The following is a 19522-nucleotide window of genomic DNA, read 5'->3' as shown; positions in this document are numbered from 1 at the left end:
ATGGGTAACAGCAGAAGAACTGCAGATAAAAGCATCAACAAAAGGGCTGCATATAATTTATTGAAGAATTTGAGTGTGACTAGAGACGAACAACTGAAATATTTTGATACTAGTGTAAGAAGCTCAGATAGCATGCTACTGGAACAGCCATTAGAATAGAATAGAATAGAATAGACCAGGTTGGAAGAGACCGTCAAAATCATTGTGTCCAACCTATCATCCAACCCACCTAATCAACTAAACCATGCAACCAAGCACCCAATCAAGTCTCCTTTGGAACACCTCCAATGATAAGAGATGAAATCAAGTATTATAGACATAATGGAAATGAGCTAGACTAATAATCATGCTTGCAGTACTGAAGACAGTGTTCCAAATTTTAGAAACTATGCTTTTAGACTTATGCACTTTATAACATCATTTCTTATAACTTTAGGGGTGTTTAGTCTATCAAAAAGAAAGCCAATAGAAAAGACAATTCTATAAATACAGCTAGGAATACCTGTGAGGGAAAAGAGCTATCAAAGCACTGATACAATGAAAAAGAAATATGACCTGACAATAAATAAACTGAGGCTGAAATTCAGAGGAAAGTTTCTGTCAGAGCAAAGAGGTCAAAAAATTTGGTCTCAGATGCATGATGGGGACAAAAGAATTGCTGCTTTAACCAACAGCATGAAAACTTGCATAGGCTCTAACTGTGATCAATATAGAACTTGTCATACATTCATGAAAGGATTTTCTTTTTCTCTTTAATTTTTTACTTATTAAAAAAAAATCAGATACTAACTCTGAAAATATTACAATAGTCTGAAAAGTGGCAGAAGTATCAAATAACCTGTACAGCTGAATCACCTGGCTTTAGAGAAAATTACAGTAAGAAACAGGCAAACAGTATTATTAAAATTCTTCCTTACTAGGAAAAAAATATCACCTACTAAAGAGGAGGTTGGGATAGGCACCAAGCTGTTACCATAGGTAAGTAGCAATGGAGGAAAAACCTGCTGTGAAGTATTTCATTTTTGTGATTCTTTAACAATTTACAGAACAAATGTCACATAATAGATGTTTGGCTCCCTTTTGGGAGTTGTAAATAAAAGAGAGCTGTAATCAAAGGACAGAAGAAAAAAGACTTTGCAGATATTTAATTCTTATTTATGCTCACTTCCATAATTTATGACTCAAATGTAAACATGTAAGGCTGCAGCATACAATAATTCTAACTCTTATAGGTTCTACTGCTGCACCCTGCCTGCTAAGTGTTTTCAAAGCCTGAACTTGCTCCTTTAATTTACCGCTTTCTACCCAGTGATTAGAGAAAGGTTTGAAAAGGTCTTCAGAAAAAAAGCTTGGTGAGCTCTCTCTAGGATTTGTTACTGCAGTCTATTCGTCTGTGATCAATAGTCTGTAGCTGGCTGGGTATCCTCCATGGTCTCCAGAGAACCTGCACTTCTGCTGGGGAAACTGCCAGAAAGCGAATTTCATGCAGGCACACAGATGGTGTGTTTTCTTTGTGCCAGGTGTAGAGATCTTCAAAGTGTATGGAAAAATTGGGACAAGATATTATTTCTAAATGAACTGTTAGTACATAGTAAAGTATTGACCACTAAATTCTATCAAATATGACTTAAATATCAATATTTCTTGTCACAACCAGACCCAAAAGCAATAAATATACTAAGGGAATGACAAGATTTTCAGGGATAAACTGTGAAACCCCCAGTGGATTACTCTTGATTTATCTCTAAATTCAGTTTGAATTCTGCAGGTTGCATAGATGACTGAACTGTAAATTGCCCTCATCCTCTTTGCAAACATCAAAAAAATGGAAAGTTCGGGGGAAGTACTGCTTTCCTTGTCTCATGCTGCAGCATCCTCAGCCTTGTTTCAGGCTAAAAATAGAGTGGTCTCTGGAATCAGCTGTGAGCCCACAGTTTTTCAAACAGGCTTTGATTTTGTTCTAACCCAACCCAACCTAACCTAACCTAACCCATTCTTAAACAGCAGGAGAGCTGTCAGGTGCATTGGAACTACAGGCTTTAGCTCTACCAAAAATTACCTGTTTTTTTTTTTCCCCTCCTCAAATCTGGACATCCTGTGTGGTGGCAAAATGACTGGTACTGCCCCTTGGCAGATGTGCTGTGAAGGCATGAGAACTATGTGGGACAACAAACCTGGGGCATGCATTTTTTAGCTTTCTTTTTTCATGCTGTAGAGCAGCACTCTTCATTTTAAAGCAGCAAGCCCTATGTCTCTCTTTACCTGTTACTACTCAGTGACTGTAGCAAGATACAAGAGAAATTTCCTTTCTAAATGTGGTGGGTTTAGGCTGTGCCTTTAAAATTTAGTTACAGATTCTGAGCACAAAAGTAGAAAAATATTAATAAATCACTACTGGGTGTAAAAAGGAAAACAAAACATATATTCTAAACAAATTCATTGGGTAATTACCTGGAATAAGAGGAGCTATCATAACAATTCTCCTCCTTTTCTCTTTTGATCTTGGGTGTTTTGCTTCACTCAGGAGAGACAACGTGCTTTGGTTGACCTTGGCTAAGTCTAACCCACTGCTTCTCTCTCCGCTCCTTTATCTCTTGGGACAGGGGGTGGCAGGGGCAGTGGAACAAGGCTTCTCTGGTCTCATGACCAGGAGGATTTTCATGTTGTTTGGTAATTGTAAGTATCTGTATAATATTGTAAATACTGTATATTTTGTACATATTCATTGCATTCCATTGTAGAGTGTAGTTTTTGCTTGTAAATACAGCTTCATTTGCTTCTGAGTTGGTCAGGCAAAGTTAATGTTGGGGAGGAAACTTCAACCCACCATCCACACTAAAGCCATAACAAACAAGTACATTTACATAAGTTCCTTCTTTAAGACATATACTGTCATTTTTAGAAGTTTCATATGGCCTTATCAAGCTCATCCTCTACACAAAGATGCCACCTCCGATGAACGTGGCAACTCACTTCAGGTAGGTCACTCTGAACAAATCTTTTTGTAGGGTTACACCCAAAATCTCCTTCTGGTACTACATGCTTCATCTGCTCAGTGGCTTTGCAGTGTCTCCAAGGCAAGTGAAACTGCTGTAAAAAAAATGACAGGAGCTTTGAAGCAGTTATATTTCTTGGGTGCCTGGCTGCCAGCTGGGACCAAAGTGATGCTGTGGCAGCTATGGTCAAGAAAAAAGACAGAATAGCTCAAAAGGAGCCTTTTTATTTAAAATGTAGCGTAGGCCAACATCTCCTTGGTCCAGGAACTAAGCTGAAGAAGTAGGTGAATGCCAGCTTTGCCACTACAGATAGGAAACAAATGCATTTCAGCCACTTCAGTAAATGACTGACATGTGACTGCTACATCTGCCTTCTTAGTACTTCCCATACTCTACTTACTTCAGCTTATGCATTCACATCTTGCATCCTTGCTGGTTAACGTCACCAAGAAACTACTGTGAGACATCTTCTCTTACAGGTCACATTTTACATAACACCTCTGAACTCTCCCAGTCAGTTAATGTCACAGCTAGGTTTAGAAAACAGTTTAGCTTGTTATATCTCAGATTGTACAATGGCACTGCTACCACAACCTGAAAGACAAAACTTTTGCAGAATGGAACATGATTTGCAGTATGACTGACTGTCTTCTTCAAGGGAGCTTTGTTATGCAGTACATCTTTATTCCGCACAAAAATATCTGTCATTTTGGGGGCCAGAGAAACACTCTTCTTCATAGAACCCTAGGCAATGCTATGGCCTGTTGCGTCCCCAGAGAGTGAAAAATACTCTCCTTTTATGGCCACTGAACTGCTCTAACGCCAATGATTCAGAAATAAAGAATGCTGCAGTGAAAACAACCATTATAGGTTCAAAGAGGATCCTTCAGCTCACTCTTGTGGAAGGGTTTCCTTCAGATTTTCCTATGGATGTACCATAAGCAGCATAATTACAGGCAGCTGAAGACAACATTATGTGGGAATTTACACCGTTTAGCTAAAATCTTGGTAGTCTGCACTTATGAGTTTAGCAAAAGGTGATATGTACCTCTGCATAAAAATGATATTTGCACTCCTGGTATGTGTAAATGGAATTTGAAAAGTAAAAGTGAACAAATACCTGCTTTTCAGTGGTCTTGCATAGTCATTTTCTCTGCATTTATATTTTTTTCTTATCGAATACTACTTTGGTTGTCAAAAAGAGTTTATGTATTACAGCACTATGGCAGTGCATAATAGCTGGATTCAATTATAAGGAAAATAATTGTTTCTGTAAATGAGACCCCAGCTGAAGCAAAATATGAATGCACACCACGAATCACATAATTTTCCTAAAACTTTGGTGCTGGATTCTGTGTTTCTAACCCTGACTAGTGTTCTCTCTTTCATGTTAGACAATTAATAGGTGGACACATGTCAGAAGAGCCACAATTTAGTTCAAGTGTTTATCTCAGGTTCACACAACCAGAACTATCAGGGTTTCTGCTAGCAGCCAAATTTCATCCAGCACAGAGAACAGAAGTGCAAAAATCTCAGAAAAGTATCAAAAAACCTCATTACTTCTGCATTTCTGTTTCCAACTTGACATTTGAAGAAACAGATTCTTATTCTTCTTCTTTCAAAAACCTAGCTCCTAGGATTGAGTGATAATCCATGTCAGAAGTGTGAATTTTACAAACTGATCCACCGTCCCACTAGCAAAGATCCCCTCCAGTGGACCGTTTTGGCAAATGTAAATTTCAAGAAGCAGCTTGCCCTGGAAAGGACACTGGCTCATTTTTATCTGTTATGACAATTTATTTTGCCTTTTCTTTGCCCACACAGGAGCTAAGGCCATTCTGAAAGTGCAGTTGCCACTCCTTGCAGTATGTGTAGGCTGAAATAGAACAAAGGCGGCAAAAGACCACCATCACTCCACTGAGACCTGCTGATCAAATTAAAGGGCACGATGGGAATGCACAGGAAATGGAAGAGGGGACAGGCTTCCTGAAAACAGTTTGAGGACAGTGCCCAGTTCTGTAGGGATGAGGTCAGGAAGGCCAAGGCACACCTGGAACTGAAGTTGCCAAGAGATGTAAAGAAAACCAAGAAAGGCTTCTACAGGTGTGTAAACCAGAAATGGAAAGTTGAAGAAAACGTACACTCTGATGAGCAACAGTGGAGAACTAGTAACAACAGACAAGGAGAAAGCTGAGATTCTCAACAACTGTTTTTTGCACCAGTCTTCACTGACATACCCTTTCCTCATGGCTCTCAGGTTGATGGTGTCTCAGTCCAGAAGCTAGGAAAGAGACATGGTCCTTTTAAAACATTCCTGTGTGTGAAATTAAGGCACAACTAAGGTCAAACATCAAATCCAGGATATTTATTAAAGGATAAAGTAAATGAAACAGAAGAAGGGAGAAAATGGAGAGAGAGAAGGAGGAAAAATGGAAAAAGAGAGAGAGAGCAGGAGAGATATTACCAACCCAAGGCACTTTCCTGTCTTCAGCCAGCAGGAAGTGGGGGGAGACATCCCAGGATCTGAATCCTTTTCAGTTTGTGATGTCTGTGGCCACAGGAGGGGAGAGGTCCAAGAATCCTGCCCAGTTCAGTGTGGTCCATGACATTTTTCCTCTTCTGAGCAGGCTCCAGCATGTAGTGTTTTCAGTGATGTCCTTCTCTCTCTGAGCAATTATATCTTGAGCCTTTCTATACAGTTAACTTATCATAGGTCCTTCTGGCCCCACACCCTAGTCACATTACAATGTATATGTGACTTCCAGGTGTCACTTCTAAGGGGTCTTTCCTGTGTGCTTGCAGGGGTCAGCTCAGCACCAGAGTGGCCTCTGCCCCTCTTTGCCTCCCACCTGTTCATCACACCCACCCCAGGGCAGTAGTGGTCTTATCAGGTGAACCACCTGTTTGCACACCCCCTGGACAGCTGCTGTGGGTAGAGATGACACATCTTGTCTTATGTTTGTTGAGACACTCCTCAGTTCTTGATGTAATCACCACCATCACATGTGATTTGCATGTGCATCTCTCAGATGGCCCACCAGATGGAGGCCAAGGAGACAAAGTTCCTCCCACCATAAGCAAAGACAAGGTTCATGACCATCTGAGAAACCTGAAGATATACAAGTCCATAGGACCTGATGAGATGCATCCCAGAGTCCTGATGGAGTTAGCTGCTGTAGTTGCCAAGCCACTCTCCGTGATGTTTGAAAAGTCATGGCAGTCAGATGAAGTCATTGGTGATCAGAAGAATGGAAACAGCACACTCATTTTTCAAAAGGGCAGAAAAGAAGAGCCTGGGAACTACCAACCTGTCAGCCTCAACTACTCATTCCTGGGAAGATCATGGAACAGATCCTCCTAGATGCCATGCTAAGGCACATGGAGGACAGGGAGGTGATTAAACACATCCAGCATGGCTTTATTGGGGAAAATCCTGCCTAACTAACCCCATGGCTTTCTGTGATAAAGTGACTATGTCAGTGGACAAGGGACGACTTATGGATGTGATCTATCTGTGCTTCTGTAAGGCCTTTGATAGGGTCCCCCACAGCATCCTACTTGCCAAATTGGAGAGATATGGATTTGATGGGTGGTCTGTTCAGTGGATTAGGAGTTGGCTGGATGTTTGCATCCAGAGGGTGGTGCTCAATGGCTTGAAGTCTAGATGGAGAGCAGTGACAACTAGTGTCCCTCAGGGTTCCATACTGAGACTTGTACTGCTTAATATTTTTATCAGTGATAAAGACAGTGAGATTGAGTGCACCATCACTAAGTGCACAGATGACACCGAGGTGAATGGCGTTGTGTAATGGTTTGAGCCTTAAATGGAGTTTAAGAGCTCAGATGGTAGCAAACAAAAAAAAAAAAAGCCAAAAAAAGCCAAAAAACAACCTGAGAATTCCTCTCCCAGCCCCCAAAGAGACTGGAGGTAAATCTACAAAAAAATAATCTGGAGTTGGTTTGGAAGTAGGAGAAGTAGTTGTTTGTTTGTTTGTTTTTTTAACAAAATATATATATAGCAGTAACAGGGAGGATTTACAAGGGTAAGGAGTAAGGATGAATAGGAAAGTATACAAAACCATTTTTGGATGGCCTTGTATCTCCCTCAATGTATGTAGAATTCAGTCCTTTAGAGAAGCATGGATGCAGCAGGGAGAAGATCAGGCCCAATCATGTGGCAGAACCAGGAGGCTAGCAGTGGCTGTTGGTCCTTTCAAATGGGTGAGGCAGGAGTAAAGAGGGAGAATGGCTGCAGAGTCTTCCTTTTCATAGGCTTGCTGGACAGGAAGGGGGAGTGGAATAGATTACCTTTGACCTGGGGGACCCCCTCCCCTGGGAGGGGGAAATCAAGTCTCTCTCTCTGTTCACTTGGATCAGGTTTCTTTTGTCCCCCGGGGAAGCAGGGCTCTCGCAGCCCTCCCCCAGGATGGGTGTAACCCAACATATGTTTTCAATATACTAGAGGGATGGGATGTCACCCAGAGGGAGCTGGACAAGCTGGAGAAGTGAGCCCAGGTGAACCTCATGAGGTTCACCAAGAGCAAGTGCAGCGTCCCTCACCTGGTTTGGAACAATCCTCACTACCAATACAGATTGGGGGATGAGGTGATAGAGAGCAACCCTGTGGAAAAGGACTTGGGGGTGCTGATGGGTGAGAAGCTGGACTTAGAGCAGGCAGTGTGCACTCGAAGGCCAGGGGGCCTGTCACATCCTGAGCCATATCAAAAGTGTGACCAGCATATGAGAGAGGTGAGTCTGCCACTTTACACTGCTCTGGTAAGACCTCACTTGGAGTACTGAGTACTGTGTCCAGGTCTGGAGCCCTCAATACAGGAAGGACATGGACCTGATGGAGCAGGTCCTGAGGAGGGCCATGGAAATGATCAGGGGTTTGGAGCACTTCTGCTACAAGGACAGGCTGAGGGAGCTGGGGTTGCTCATCCTAAAAAGAAGGCTCCAGGGAGACATAATACAACCTTTCAGTACTTGAAGGGGGCCTACAAGAAGGATGGAGAGAGACTGTTTACAAAGGCTTCAAACTACAGAAGAGGATTTAGGCTGGATGTTAGAATAGAATAGAATAGAATAGAATAGAATAGAATAGAATAGAATAGAATAGAATAGAATAGACCAGGTTGGAAGAGACCTTCAAGATCATCGCGTCCAACCCATCAACCAATCCAACCCACCTAAACAACTAACCCATGGCACCAAGCACCCCATCAAGTCTCCTCCTGAACACCTCCAATGACGGCAACTCCATCACCTCCCCAGGCAGCCCATTCCAATGGGCAATCACTCTCTCTGTATAGAACTTTTTCCTAACATCCAACCTAAACCTCCCCTGGCACAGCCTGAGACTGTGTCCTCTTCTTCTGGTACTGGCTGCCTGGGAGAAGAGACCATCATCCACCTGTCTACAACCTCCCAACAAGTTCTTCACCATGAGGGTGATGGAACACTGGGAACAGGTTGCCCAGGGAGGCAGTTGAGCCCCTTTCCCTGGTGGTATTCATGATGAGGCTCAACAGGGCTCTAGGCAACCTTGATCTACTTGAGGATGCCCCTGATCACAGCAGATGACCTTTAGAGGTCCCTTCCAACCCAAACCATTCTAGGATTCTAAATCCTTACATACACACCAAAGCAGAGAATGTTACTTTATATACAAAATATTCATAATTGTTAGTACACTAGAGACAAAAAAAATAAATAAATTCTTGGCAGAATACAGCAGGAAGAAGCTTGTGAAAAGCACATGACCTATGAGAACCAGCTGGGGGAGCTGGGATTGTGAAGTCTGGAGAAAAGCAGTCTGAGAGGAGAACTTATCACTCTCTACATTTACCTTAAGGGAGGCTGGAGATATGGGAGAGCCAAACTCTTCTTGGTGTCAAGTAACAGGGCTAGAGGAACTGGTTACAAGTTTCAGGGGAGGTTCATGCTGGGTACTAGCAAATATTTCTTCACTGAAAGGGTTATCAAACACTGGGATGATCTGTCCAGGGCAGTGGTCGAGTCATCAGTCCTGCGAGGGTTCAAACTGTGTGTGGACCTGGTGCTTAGGGACATGATTTAGTATTAACCCTTCAGTACTGGGTTGGGGGTTGGACTGGGTGGTCTTTCAGGTCTCTTCCAACCTCTGAGATTCTGTGATGCTTCAATTTTTTTCTGAAGACCCTTGTTCTCTTCATTTTTTTCTTATACATGAAATGGCACCTCTTTTTCTTTAAATAACCTAGTTTATCTATTGGTTTCAAGTGCTCTTTATGAATCACATAATCACAGAAGAGTTGAAGCAGGAAAAGACTTTCACAGGTTATTTCTTTCAATTATCCTGCTCAGTAAGGGCCACCCAGAGCCAGTTGCCCAGGACTGTGTCCAGATGAGTTTTGAATATCTCCAAGGATAGAGACTACTACCTCCCTGGGCAGCCTGCACCGGTGCTCGGTGATAAAAGTATTCTTATGTTCAGAGGGATCCTTTGTGTGTTTTAGTGTATACCCATTCTCCCTGGTCCTTTCACTGGGCACCCTTGAAAAAAGCCTGTCTCTGTCTTCTTTGCATTCTCTTTCCAGATATCCCAGAGCCTTCTCTTCTCCAGGCTGAACAGCCCAGTTCTCTCAGTTTTTCCTCACGCAGAAGAGGTATTCCTGTCCTTGATGCATTCGTTGGTCAATACTTGCCATGTGAAAGCTCAAGGCTTTCAAAGTGATGGTATTAGAAACAGATAGTTCATCTAGGGCAAATGAGGAAGATGAAAAGGGGTTTATACAGAAGAGGTGTTGAATTGGTTTGGACACAAATCTAGACTATCCTTATAGCCCAGCAAGCTTTGTGCTTGCTGCTGTTACAACTTTCCTCCAAACTATATCTGTCCTGTGAGTTACTGTGGTCAAGCATGGTTGACAAATCAGGTAATTTCCAAAGAACTGAGCTAGTACTGATGGGTTTTCAATGAAAAGGTCCTCTCTTCCTAAAATTAAGGACAAGAAATTTTAAAGGATAATATAAAGGGAGGATTTCTAAATGGCAGTTTTATTTTGGGAAGACAAACATGAATGAGAGAGCAGGCAAAGGGGTAGACAGTGGTGCAAGAATGATGTTACCCTTGTGTGCAGCATTGTTAGCTCTGGCAGTTGTAGAGGAATGAAGGATGGAGTCTTGTTTATTTACATTTATTTTCTGTTTGAGAGACAGCCCAAGAAGTAAAATAAAATGAGAGTCTACTCAAATACCTGCTACATTTCCCCTTAAATTGAATTTCTCATTTTATCAGGAAGCAATACTTGCACTGATGTTAGACAGGCAGCTAAAAGGTCAGCAAGTTCCCCTGGTTGCCTTTTGTCAAGGGTTTTTGACTTGTCTGTGAATAAAGATCTCCCAGGAGGAAGGCAGACCTGAATTTCCTGTCATCTTGAAGACAGCAATGAATTTGAAAATGTTACAAAAAGCATAAGGGACTTGAAGCACACCTTCAAATGCACTGTTGATGCCAATAGCTTCCCATGTAAACATGCACACAGAGTTGTTTTGGATTTGTTCTGTCAACTTTTTGTTGTGAAACAAATTGTTATACAGCTGCCCACCTTGAATACTGAATGAATCTGATGGTTTTCCATTACTGCACTATTCCTAATTGGGACTACAATGTCTTTGGGTTAGCTGTGGTGCTGGCACACTCCCAGTCGTGTGCTGAACCACTTTCCAATTTCCATCACGCTCTCCTGTGACTAACTTGGCTGTCCCATAATATCCTGCTTGCTTGCAGCCCTTGATACTCTTTAAAGTGCCAAAGGTTAAGATAGCTTTAACAGGTATTTGGGCAAAAAGCAAAAGCTTCCTTACTCATGAAGAGCATTAAACATTCCAGAAAGCATGTTTTTCTCAAATGGACATTGGTAGAGCTACCACATTTCTTAACATAGGTGGGGAGATGCTTCTTCTTGTAGCAATAATTGGGAGCATTTTCTTAGAATATATTTCAGTTCTTAAAGCCTCTTAGTCTATTTAGTGAAACAGAGTAATATTTGTGAACAGTATGACTGCATACATAATGCATATGGGGAATAAAAGGGACCCGGGGAATAAAAGGGACCCAGGGACTCAGGGACCCAACTTGTTTTTCAGTGTTGTGTAGCAGATAGTGTGAAACACTATTGGTTTAGTTCAGAAATTCTGTGCCATACCAAGTCTGCAACCAAGAAAATAAAGTCTCACTGTAATTGAAAAGAGCTACAACAGCTGTTTTTTGCATGCTCAGGAAGTTGCTACATACTAACTCTGGTAACGTTTTCACTCTGTACCTCTTTAACCACTTACAGATACCTTCTTACGGAAAACAAACTAATGCTTTAATGTAATTAGTGTCCTCTTGAGCAAGTAATGTATCCATTACATGTTACTATGAAAGTGAAACAAGCAGCAATGAGATGGTTGTCAGATATTCCAAGTACTGCACTCTTTGAGACTGACCCCTCAACCCCTGGAAAGTTTGTTTCACGATTATGAAACAAACTTCACGGGAAAAGCAGGCTTCTCTTTGTAGCATAGTTAGGAAGATTTGCAGAGGAAAGGAAACTAATTTAGAGAAGAATCATGAAAGTTTATCTCAGCTTAGCCTCTAATTATTAATACTATAAAATTATTTGATATTATAAAATTATTTACTATTGTGAAGAAATTGGTTTCTTCAGCAGTACTCTAGAATTACTATCCAGAGCTCCTTCTAAATCTGCTTTTGGCAATTCCAGGAAAATCTAAGATATGAAATGCTGAGACCACAGCAGAATGAGTACAACCAAGGAATATGGAGGTTTGCCACTTATGTTCCCCTATTTTATAAGGGTGCAAATAGACTTGCATATGGGAGCAAGCACTTTTTGCATAGTCATTAATGGATTTGCAAGAGCTGGTGATAAAAGATCTATGAAATAATATCTGAAATTTATGGATTTTATTTACTTTTTAAAGAGGCAAGCTTGTGTCTTTCAGAAACCCTTCCTCTACCCTATAGATTGCATATGATGTGGTGAGTGAGATTACACTACTGCTGACAGTTATATTATATAGTATTTTCTTGCAAATATTTACCTGTTCCTCATCCTCAGTTAAGATGTTTTTGTATACCAAATTTCCTGGGGAGGTGGTGGAGTCGCCATCACTGGAGGTTTTTAGGAGAAGACTTGACGGGGTACTTGGTGCTGTGGGTTAGTTGCTTGGGCGGTGTTGGATTGGTTGATGGGTTGGACGCGATGATCTTGAAGGTCTCTTCCAACCTGGTTTATTCTATGTATTCTATGTATTCTATGTATTAGCAGTCAGCTGCAGTTCTGAACATACAAAAAGAATATGGCAGCAAAGATTCATGACAAATAATTTTGCATCCTCCGGCTTTCTAATTATTTGTTTACAGTTAAATGTTACTTTAAAGGGTGTTCACTTAATGGTCTTTGATTAGTGCTGTCTGATAGGCTACATATGTGTGCTGAAGGATCAAAAGCCTCAAAAATTCCCTGAACCAGACAATGGAACAGGAGCCAGGAGGTCTGGTTTTTCAGGAGATTACCCATGTTTCCCAGGCTTGTCTGCACATGGCCTGGGGTCCAAGTGGGCCAGATGTGTGTGCCTTCATCCACATTTGGAGAAAACTGATTCTATAGGTTACAGTATCAGGTTTCTGTCTCTTAATCTGTGTTGTCACTGGCCATCATTGTCTTGGGAAATCTATAAATACTAGCCCAAAGAACAAGTTCCTTGCCTTGCCTTGTCCAAGTTCTGGGGGAAGCCATAAGCTTTAACCCTGCAAGCCCAAGAGGCCAAGCCTTGTTTGCCTTGTAATTTGGAATCTGAGCTATGCTTAAGTTTACCCAGAAACACTGCAAGTGCCCCTCATAGTAATGTGTTGTAAACCCCAGGAGCAGGCAGATGTGTCTCATGTCTTGCCAGGCCAAGAGATGAACCCTGGAGGAGCCAAGACCCTGGGACAGTTTTGCTTTATCGGAAGAGGTAACAAGAACCACTGTGAAGATTGCAGCTGAAGAACCTCTCCGAAACAGGCAAAGCTACAAAGCTGACAAGGCCTGCAAGCCTTGGCAACAACCACTTTACTACAAAGCTATCAACTATAAAGACTTCAGAGATAAACCCTGTATGTGCTATAGCAGCAAGTCGCAGAAGCCAGCAGAAAGTGAAACTGTATTCCTGCAGCTTTCACTTGTTTGGCGCCAGTTTGGTTTTGTTTAAATCCCCACGTGTGCCATGCAGTACCATGATCTGTGGATAACAAATGTGGCAACTAAAGTGATTTGCAGTGAGTAATCTAAAAAATTTAATTTTTATAAGCATCTGTTAGAAGGTCTGTTGTCCCAGAGAATTCCAGAGTTCCCCCGTTGCGGGCAAACCCAGCATGTTGCCAATGTTCTTTTTTTTTTCTCTTCTTTACAGTTTAAATTACACTTTGTTGTTTCTGGTTCTTGCTAATATTGTTTAAATTGTTGCATGTTCCTGCTGGTGAGCTGTCTGTTCCACAACCAAATGCTTCAAACCAGTAAATAGGTTTTATTAGTATTTTCCATGGGATTTTTTTTTTTAAAGTAATTAATATTTTTATTAATTATTCTGCCTATTATAATAAATCCATACATTCATAACAGTATGACTGCAATTCACAGAAGTTATCTGCTGCTGTAATTATTTTGGTTACAAAAAAATGCAAAGATCAACACATATTAAAGGACTCCCAGAAGAGAGGGGGGGGATTGGGGGGGAGGGGGGAAGGAAGGCAGAACTATGTAAAAGCCACAAAAGTAATTTTGTTTAATTAAATAAGGCCTAACATTTTTATTTCCCTGATGGATGCATTACCTGAATCAATAGGAGTGTATACGGATTAAGGGTACAAGAGTACAAATCCAATCGCAAAGTCTTTTCTTTCACTATTGTTCTGAACAATGGCAAAATAGATCATGTGGTAACACTTTCAATTAAAAACCCCAAAGACATATTTCGTGTAGATCTACAATGAAGTAAATGCTAAACAAATAGCTATTTAGTTGCAATAATCAATTACTGAAGACAACTACTGTTAGTGATTACTACTGATATTACCTATACAGACCTGTGTGAACTATATGATAGATATGCCTATTCTGATACTGAGAATGTGCTAAACATATAATAAAGCAATTCAAGACTTTATATCTGTAAAGATTTAAAAATATTCTGCCTTGTCATTTATTTTCCAAAGAAGAAAGCACACCCAAGACTCCACTACCTAACTGTTGGCCACATACCCATATCCAACAGTGTTACAGCTTCTGTTTTTGTCAAGTCAACAAGGTGCTCACAATGGGCATTTCCATCTGTGGGTGCCACTATTGTGCTCTAACCTCACAGTCCTGGCTGCAGCAATCTTAAGGAGGTTTCTCTGGAGCATATGCAGCTGTCCCTTGTGATGCTTTCAAAGCCATGAACCGTGTGCTGCTCACCTCCACTTATTTTTATGTGAGAGAATAGGCAAGGGCCAGGACAAACCTGGAGCAGTGCTGAGCTCTCTTGATCAGGGGTAGTAACGAGCCTTGTGAAACAACAGCATCAACCCTCTGCTTGCATGCCACCAAGGGGGAAAGCCTGGCTCAGCATTGACTGCTGCATGCATTTATTCCTGTAATTTCCAGAGTTTGGTCTAAATAAGTGTCCTGTTCTCCACTGCCAGGCATTGTGCAAAGATATTCTCACTGTGTAATGGTCTTCTCAGAGAAACTCAAATTGGAAGCACTTGCTCATCAGTACACTGTGAAAACAAACACAACCTGAGACAGAGGAGGTCATTCTTCCTTCCTAGTTCACATGACAGCTTTGACTGTCCCACAGACTCATTTTGCTCCCTTCTGCTCCTGTTACAGCAAGGCACAGTGAGTACCTGCAACTTAAAAAGAAAGAGTGCGACATTAAAATAATTTTATAGTGGCTGCTAGTTACCTAAAAGAGTCTTCCACCTACCTGGAGATATTCAGGGAAAAACTAAGCCACAGCAGCATCTTCCAAGAAAGGAAGAATACCATACATTTGTTTAGAGGCAGAACAGAACTCTAATCTTATCCAGAGCTTTTATCGGTTGTGTCTACATGGACACAGTGAAATAAGGAACTAAAACCCATGCTGGTTGTTTTGTAAACAAATAAACTATGAGATCTTATCCAGTCTGTAATTTTTTTCTGCTCAGATGATAGATTTGTTGTGCTAATATGAAATGTGACTTAAAAAAATTGTGATTGCCTGTAATCTAGCCAGCCTTGATTGTATCAACATTTTGCTGTAAGGCAAAAATTTGACTCTGAAAAATATCCTGATCTTGTACAATCTGGAACTTACATGGGAAAGATGTTATCATGATATATCCAAACACCAGTTACAACACAAGAAACAATAAAAAGAGAGAGAGATCTGTGTGGCAGTACTAAACTATGCTTATCTTCTTCAAGGCATGGACTCTTGTCCATGGAGTGCTTAAGACTGCTTTGTAAGTTTAAGGAATTGTCCCTGATATAAGACTGTGCTCTTTGCTGTGTTTGATTTATTGGACGGATTTTTCTCCAGCCTGCTCTTCCCCTCCTTCTGGTCTTTTTATGCCAAAACAATTTAATTAATTCTAACCCAAAAAATAAGGTTACCCTTCCAGCCATCTGCAGACAGATTCCTCTATACTAAGCATTTATATAACTCTGCTGATTTCAATACAGAGACTTGGTTTATTGTGGCATAAAGTGACACTGCAATTTGCTTCTATAGAGAAGAACAAAGGTCAGAAGGAGAGAAAAATAGAGCATCTATCACTAGAAATATTCAACAGTTTGATAGGAAAATACAAGATTTAAAAATGCATGAAATCATGGTAGATAAACGAGAAAGAACTTTAAAAAGATCCAGGCCACACACCTTAAAGGAATGAAAAAGAATGATCACTGCTTTTTTTTAAAACCAACATTTTAATGAGCATCTGTCCATATAGATATTATCCTATAGTTCAATATAACGTTATATTTTAGTCCATTCTCTTTGGAATGGTTATTCCTCCTGGTCTTACTGAAAAAAGATGAAATCTGGTTAAACAAGCTTTTAATTCATACTAGTACTTTTCAGTTTACTTAAAATATTGAGATCATTTCCAAATGCAATGAACTTATACAAAGAGAAAGGTGAACTTGGACAAAATGTTGAAGGGAACCATGTTTTGCAAACAGATCTCTGATCTCTTTACATACAAGTTCTAAACACCGATGTCTGTGTTTATTGTGATTATCCAGCAAAGTCTAATCACAAACCCATTATTCTGGTTTGCATAAAGAGACCAACCAAATTACTCTAGTGACTGTCTCATAAGTATGCATATACTATAGGGTATTAGCAATCACAGCTTCCAAATCTTCACTATCCCTGAAGTCACATTTCTTAGTCCATACAATGGTGTTTACTACCTCTAAATGCTTAGTTTGTGGCACCTACTTTAAACATGTTATTAATATTGCCTTAAGGACATGGCACTTGGTGCCATGGTCTAGTCATGAGGTCTGTGGTGACAGGTTGGACTCGATGATCCTCGAGGTCTCTTCCAACCTTAGTGATACTGTGATACTGTAACATGAAATACATAGAATACATATAGAATACATAGAATAAACCAGGTGTGGCCGTTTGACGCTGTGCCTTTAAGGAAGGGGCACACTGGCTAAATGTTTGTAAAATATTTTGGTTTTCTAAACGAATTTCATTGGTAGGATTGTGGGAGGAGAGATTGGACCCAGGGGAGTTGGGAACTTTCTCTCAGTCTTCCTTCCTTCGCTGTCCCTCTCGGCTGGATCTGCTTCTGGGATTCTGGCCAACTAAGATAAGATACTAACTCCCTGTGCAAGGCCTTTATTCCTTTCCTGCCCTGTTAACTGTCCTCGTCTCTTCTTCTACCTCTTTTGGGGGAGAAGGGAGGTAGGGGGTTGAAGGGGGCACAGGGGGAAGCCCCCTCTGTGGGGGGTCTGGTTTCTGGTTGAGTTCATTTGCTGTATATTCCTGTATATATTGTAAAATACCTGTGTTTGTTGTGTTACATAGAATCTGTTTCCTTGTAAAATATAATCTCATTTCTCCGACTGGGTTTAGCCGTGGTTTCTTTCTCAGTGGGGGAGGGAAAGCAGAGCCTTTCCTTTCGAACCACCACACTCTTTTTTTTATTGGCGCCCAACGTGGGGCTCGAACCCACGACCCTGAGATTAAGAGTCTCATGCTCTACCGACTGAGCTTGGAAGAGACCTTCAAGATCATCACGTCCAACCCATCAACCAATCCAACACCGCCCAAGCAACTAACCCACGGCACCAAGCACCCTGTCAAGTCTCCTCCTGAAAACCTCCAGTGATGGCGACTCCACCACCTCCCCAGGCAGCCCATTCCAATGGGCAATCACTCTTTCTGTATAGAACTTTTTTCTAACATCCAGCCTGAATCTCCCCTGGCGCAGCCTGAGACTGTGTCCTCTTGTTCTGGTACTGCTTGCCTGGGAGAAGAGACCAACATCCGTCTGTCTACAACCTCCCTTCAGGTAGTTGTAGAGAGTAATAAGGTCACCCCTGAGTCTCCTCTTCTCCAGGCTAAGCAACCCCAGCTCCCTCAGCCTCTCCTCGTAGGGCTTATGTTCCAAACCCCTCACCAACTTTGTTGCTCTTCTCTGGACTCGTTCCAGCAAGTCAACATCCTTCCTAAACTGAGGGGCCCAGAACTGGACACAGTACTCGAGGTGCGGCCTAACCAGTGCAGTGTACAGGGGCAGAATGACCTCCCTGTTCCTGCTGGCCACACTGTTCCTGATGCAGGCCAGGATGCCATTGGCCCTCTTAGCTGCCTGGGCACACTGCAGGCTCATGTTCAGTCTACCGTCGACCAGCACCCCCAGGTCCCTCTCAGCCTGACTGCTCTCCAGCCACTCTGACCCCAGCCTGTAGCTCTGCATGGGGTTGCTGTGGCCAATGTGCAGAACCCGGCACTTGGATGTGTTAAATCTCATGCCGTTGGACTCTGCCCATCTGCCCAGCCTGTCGAGGTCCCTCTGCAGAGCCTCTCTACCCTCCAGCAGATCAACTCCTGCCCCCAGCTTGGTGTCGTCAGCAAATTTACTGATGATGGACTCAATGCCCTCGTCCAGATCATCAATAAAGATGTTAAAGAGCATGGGGCCCAGTACTGATCCCTGGGGCACACCACTGGTGACTGGCTGCCAGCTGGATGTGGCACCATTCACCACCACTCTCTGGGCTCGGCCCTCCAGCCAGTTCCTAACCCATCGCAGTGTGTTCCCATCCAAGCCATGGGCTGACAGCTTGGACAGGAGTTTGCTATGGGGAACGGTGTCAAAGGCCTTGCTGAGGTCCAGGTAGACTACATCCACAGGCCTCCCCACATCCACCAGGCGGGTCACCTGATCATAGAAGGAGATCAGGTTGGTCAGGCAGGACCTGCCCTTCCTAAACCCATGCTGGCTGGGCCTGATCCCTTGGCCATCCTTTAAGTGCTGTGTGATTGCACTCAGGATGACCTGCTCCATAATCTTTCCTGGCACTGAGGTCAGGCTGACAGGCCTGTAATTCCCTGGCTCATCCAACCGGCCCTTCTTGTGGATGGGTACCACATTGGCCAGCTTCCAGTCATCTGGGATCTCTCCAGTGAGCCAGGACTGATGAAAAATAATGGAGAGTGGCTTGGCCAGCTCATCTGCCAGCTCTCTCAGCACCCTAGGATGGATCCCATCTGGTCCCATGGACTTGTGGGGGTCCAAGCTGCTGAGGAGAGCTCCTATCACTTGCTCATGGAACACAGGGAAACCATGCAGCTCCCTGGCTCCCTCTGCCAGTTCTGCAGGCCAGCTGTCTGGTAGATGTTCTTTCCAGCTAGTAAAAACTGAGGTAAAGAACGTGTTAAGTACCTCTGCCTTTTCCTCATCCTGTGTTACAACATTTCCTTCCATGTCAACTAAGGAGTGGAGGTTGTCCCTGCCCTTCCTCTTGCTATTAATATATTTATAGAAGGACTTTTTGTTGTCCTTCACATCAGAGGCCAGTTTAAGTTCCAAATATGCTTTTGCCTCCCTAATTTTCCTCCTACATGCCCTAGCAACATCTTTAAACATTCCATGGGTTGCCTCACCTTTCTTCCAAAGATTATACACCCTCTTTTTTTCCCTTAGTTCTATTAAAAGTTCATTACACAGCCAGGCTGGCCGTCTGCCCCGGCGGCTCCTCTTCCGGCACACTGGCACAGCCTGCTCCTGAGCCTTCATCAGCTCTTTCTTGAAGCAGGTCCAGCCCTCCTGGACCCCTTTATTTTTAAGGGCTTTCTCCCAAGGAACCCTCTGAATTATTTCCTTGAGCAACCTGAAGTCCGCCCTCCGGAAGTCCAGAGTGGAGGTCTTCTTCTGAAACATCATTGGCTTTTGCTAACCTGAAGCAAAAGTACCTGAGGTTACTAAGGGCATACACTGA

The 19522-nt window shown here is 42.4% G+C and overlaps 1 protein-coding gene across 1 annotated transcript in view; it reads right to left on the bottom strand.

Annotated features, from left to right (window-relative positions):
- Positions 1–19131, bottom strand: part of LOC128899525 (uncharacterized) — a gene marked incomplete at its 5' end in the record, with an annotated part of 56665 nt that extends 37534 nt beyond the window's left edge. Inside the window, one exon of the mRNA XM_054179010.1 lies at positions 17797–19131. Within this exon, the coding sequence (XP_054034985.1) occupies positions 17797–19131 (1335 nt within the window). The remainder of the gene's footprint in view (positions 1–17796) is intronic.
- Between the last annotated feature and the right edge of the window lie 391 nt (positions 19132–19522).

This window comes from Dryobates pubescens, chromosome Z (genome assembly GCF_014839835.1).
Source record: "Dryobates pubescens isolate bDryPub1 chromosome Z, bDryPub1.pri, whole genome shotgun sequence".
NCBI lineage: Eukaryota > Metazoa > Chordata > Aves > Piciformes > Picidae > Dryobates > Dryobates pubescens.
This window is presented reverse-complemented; position numbering and strand designations above follow the sequence as displayed.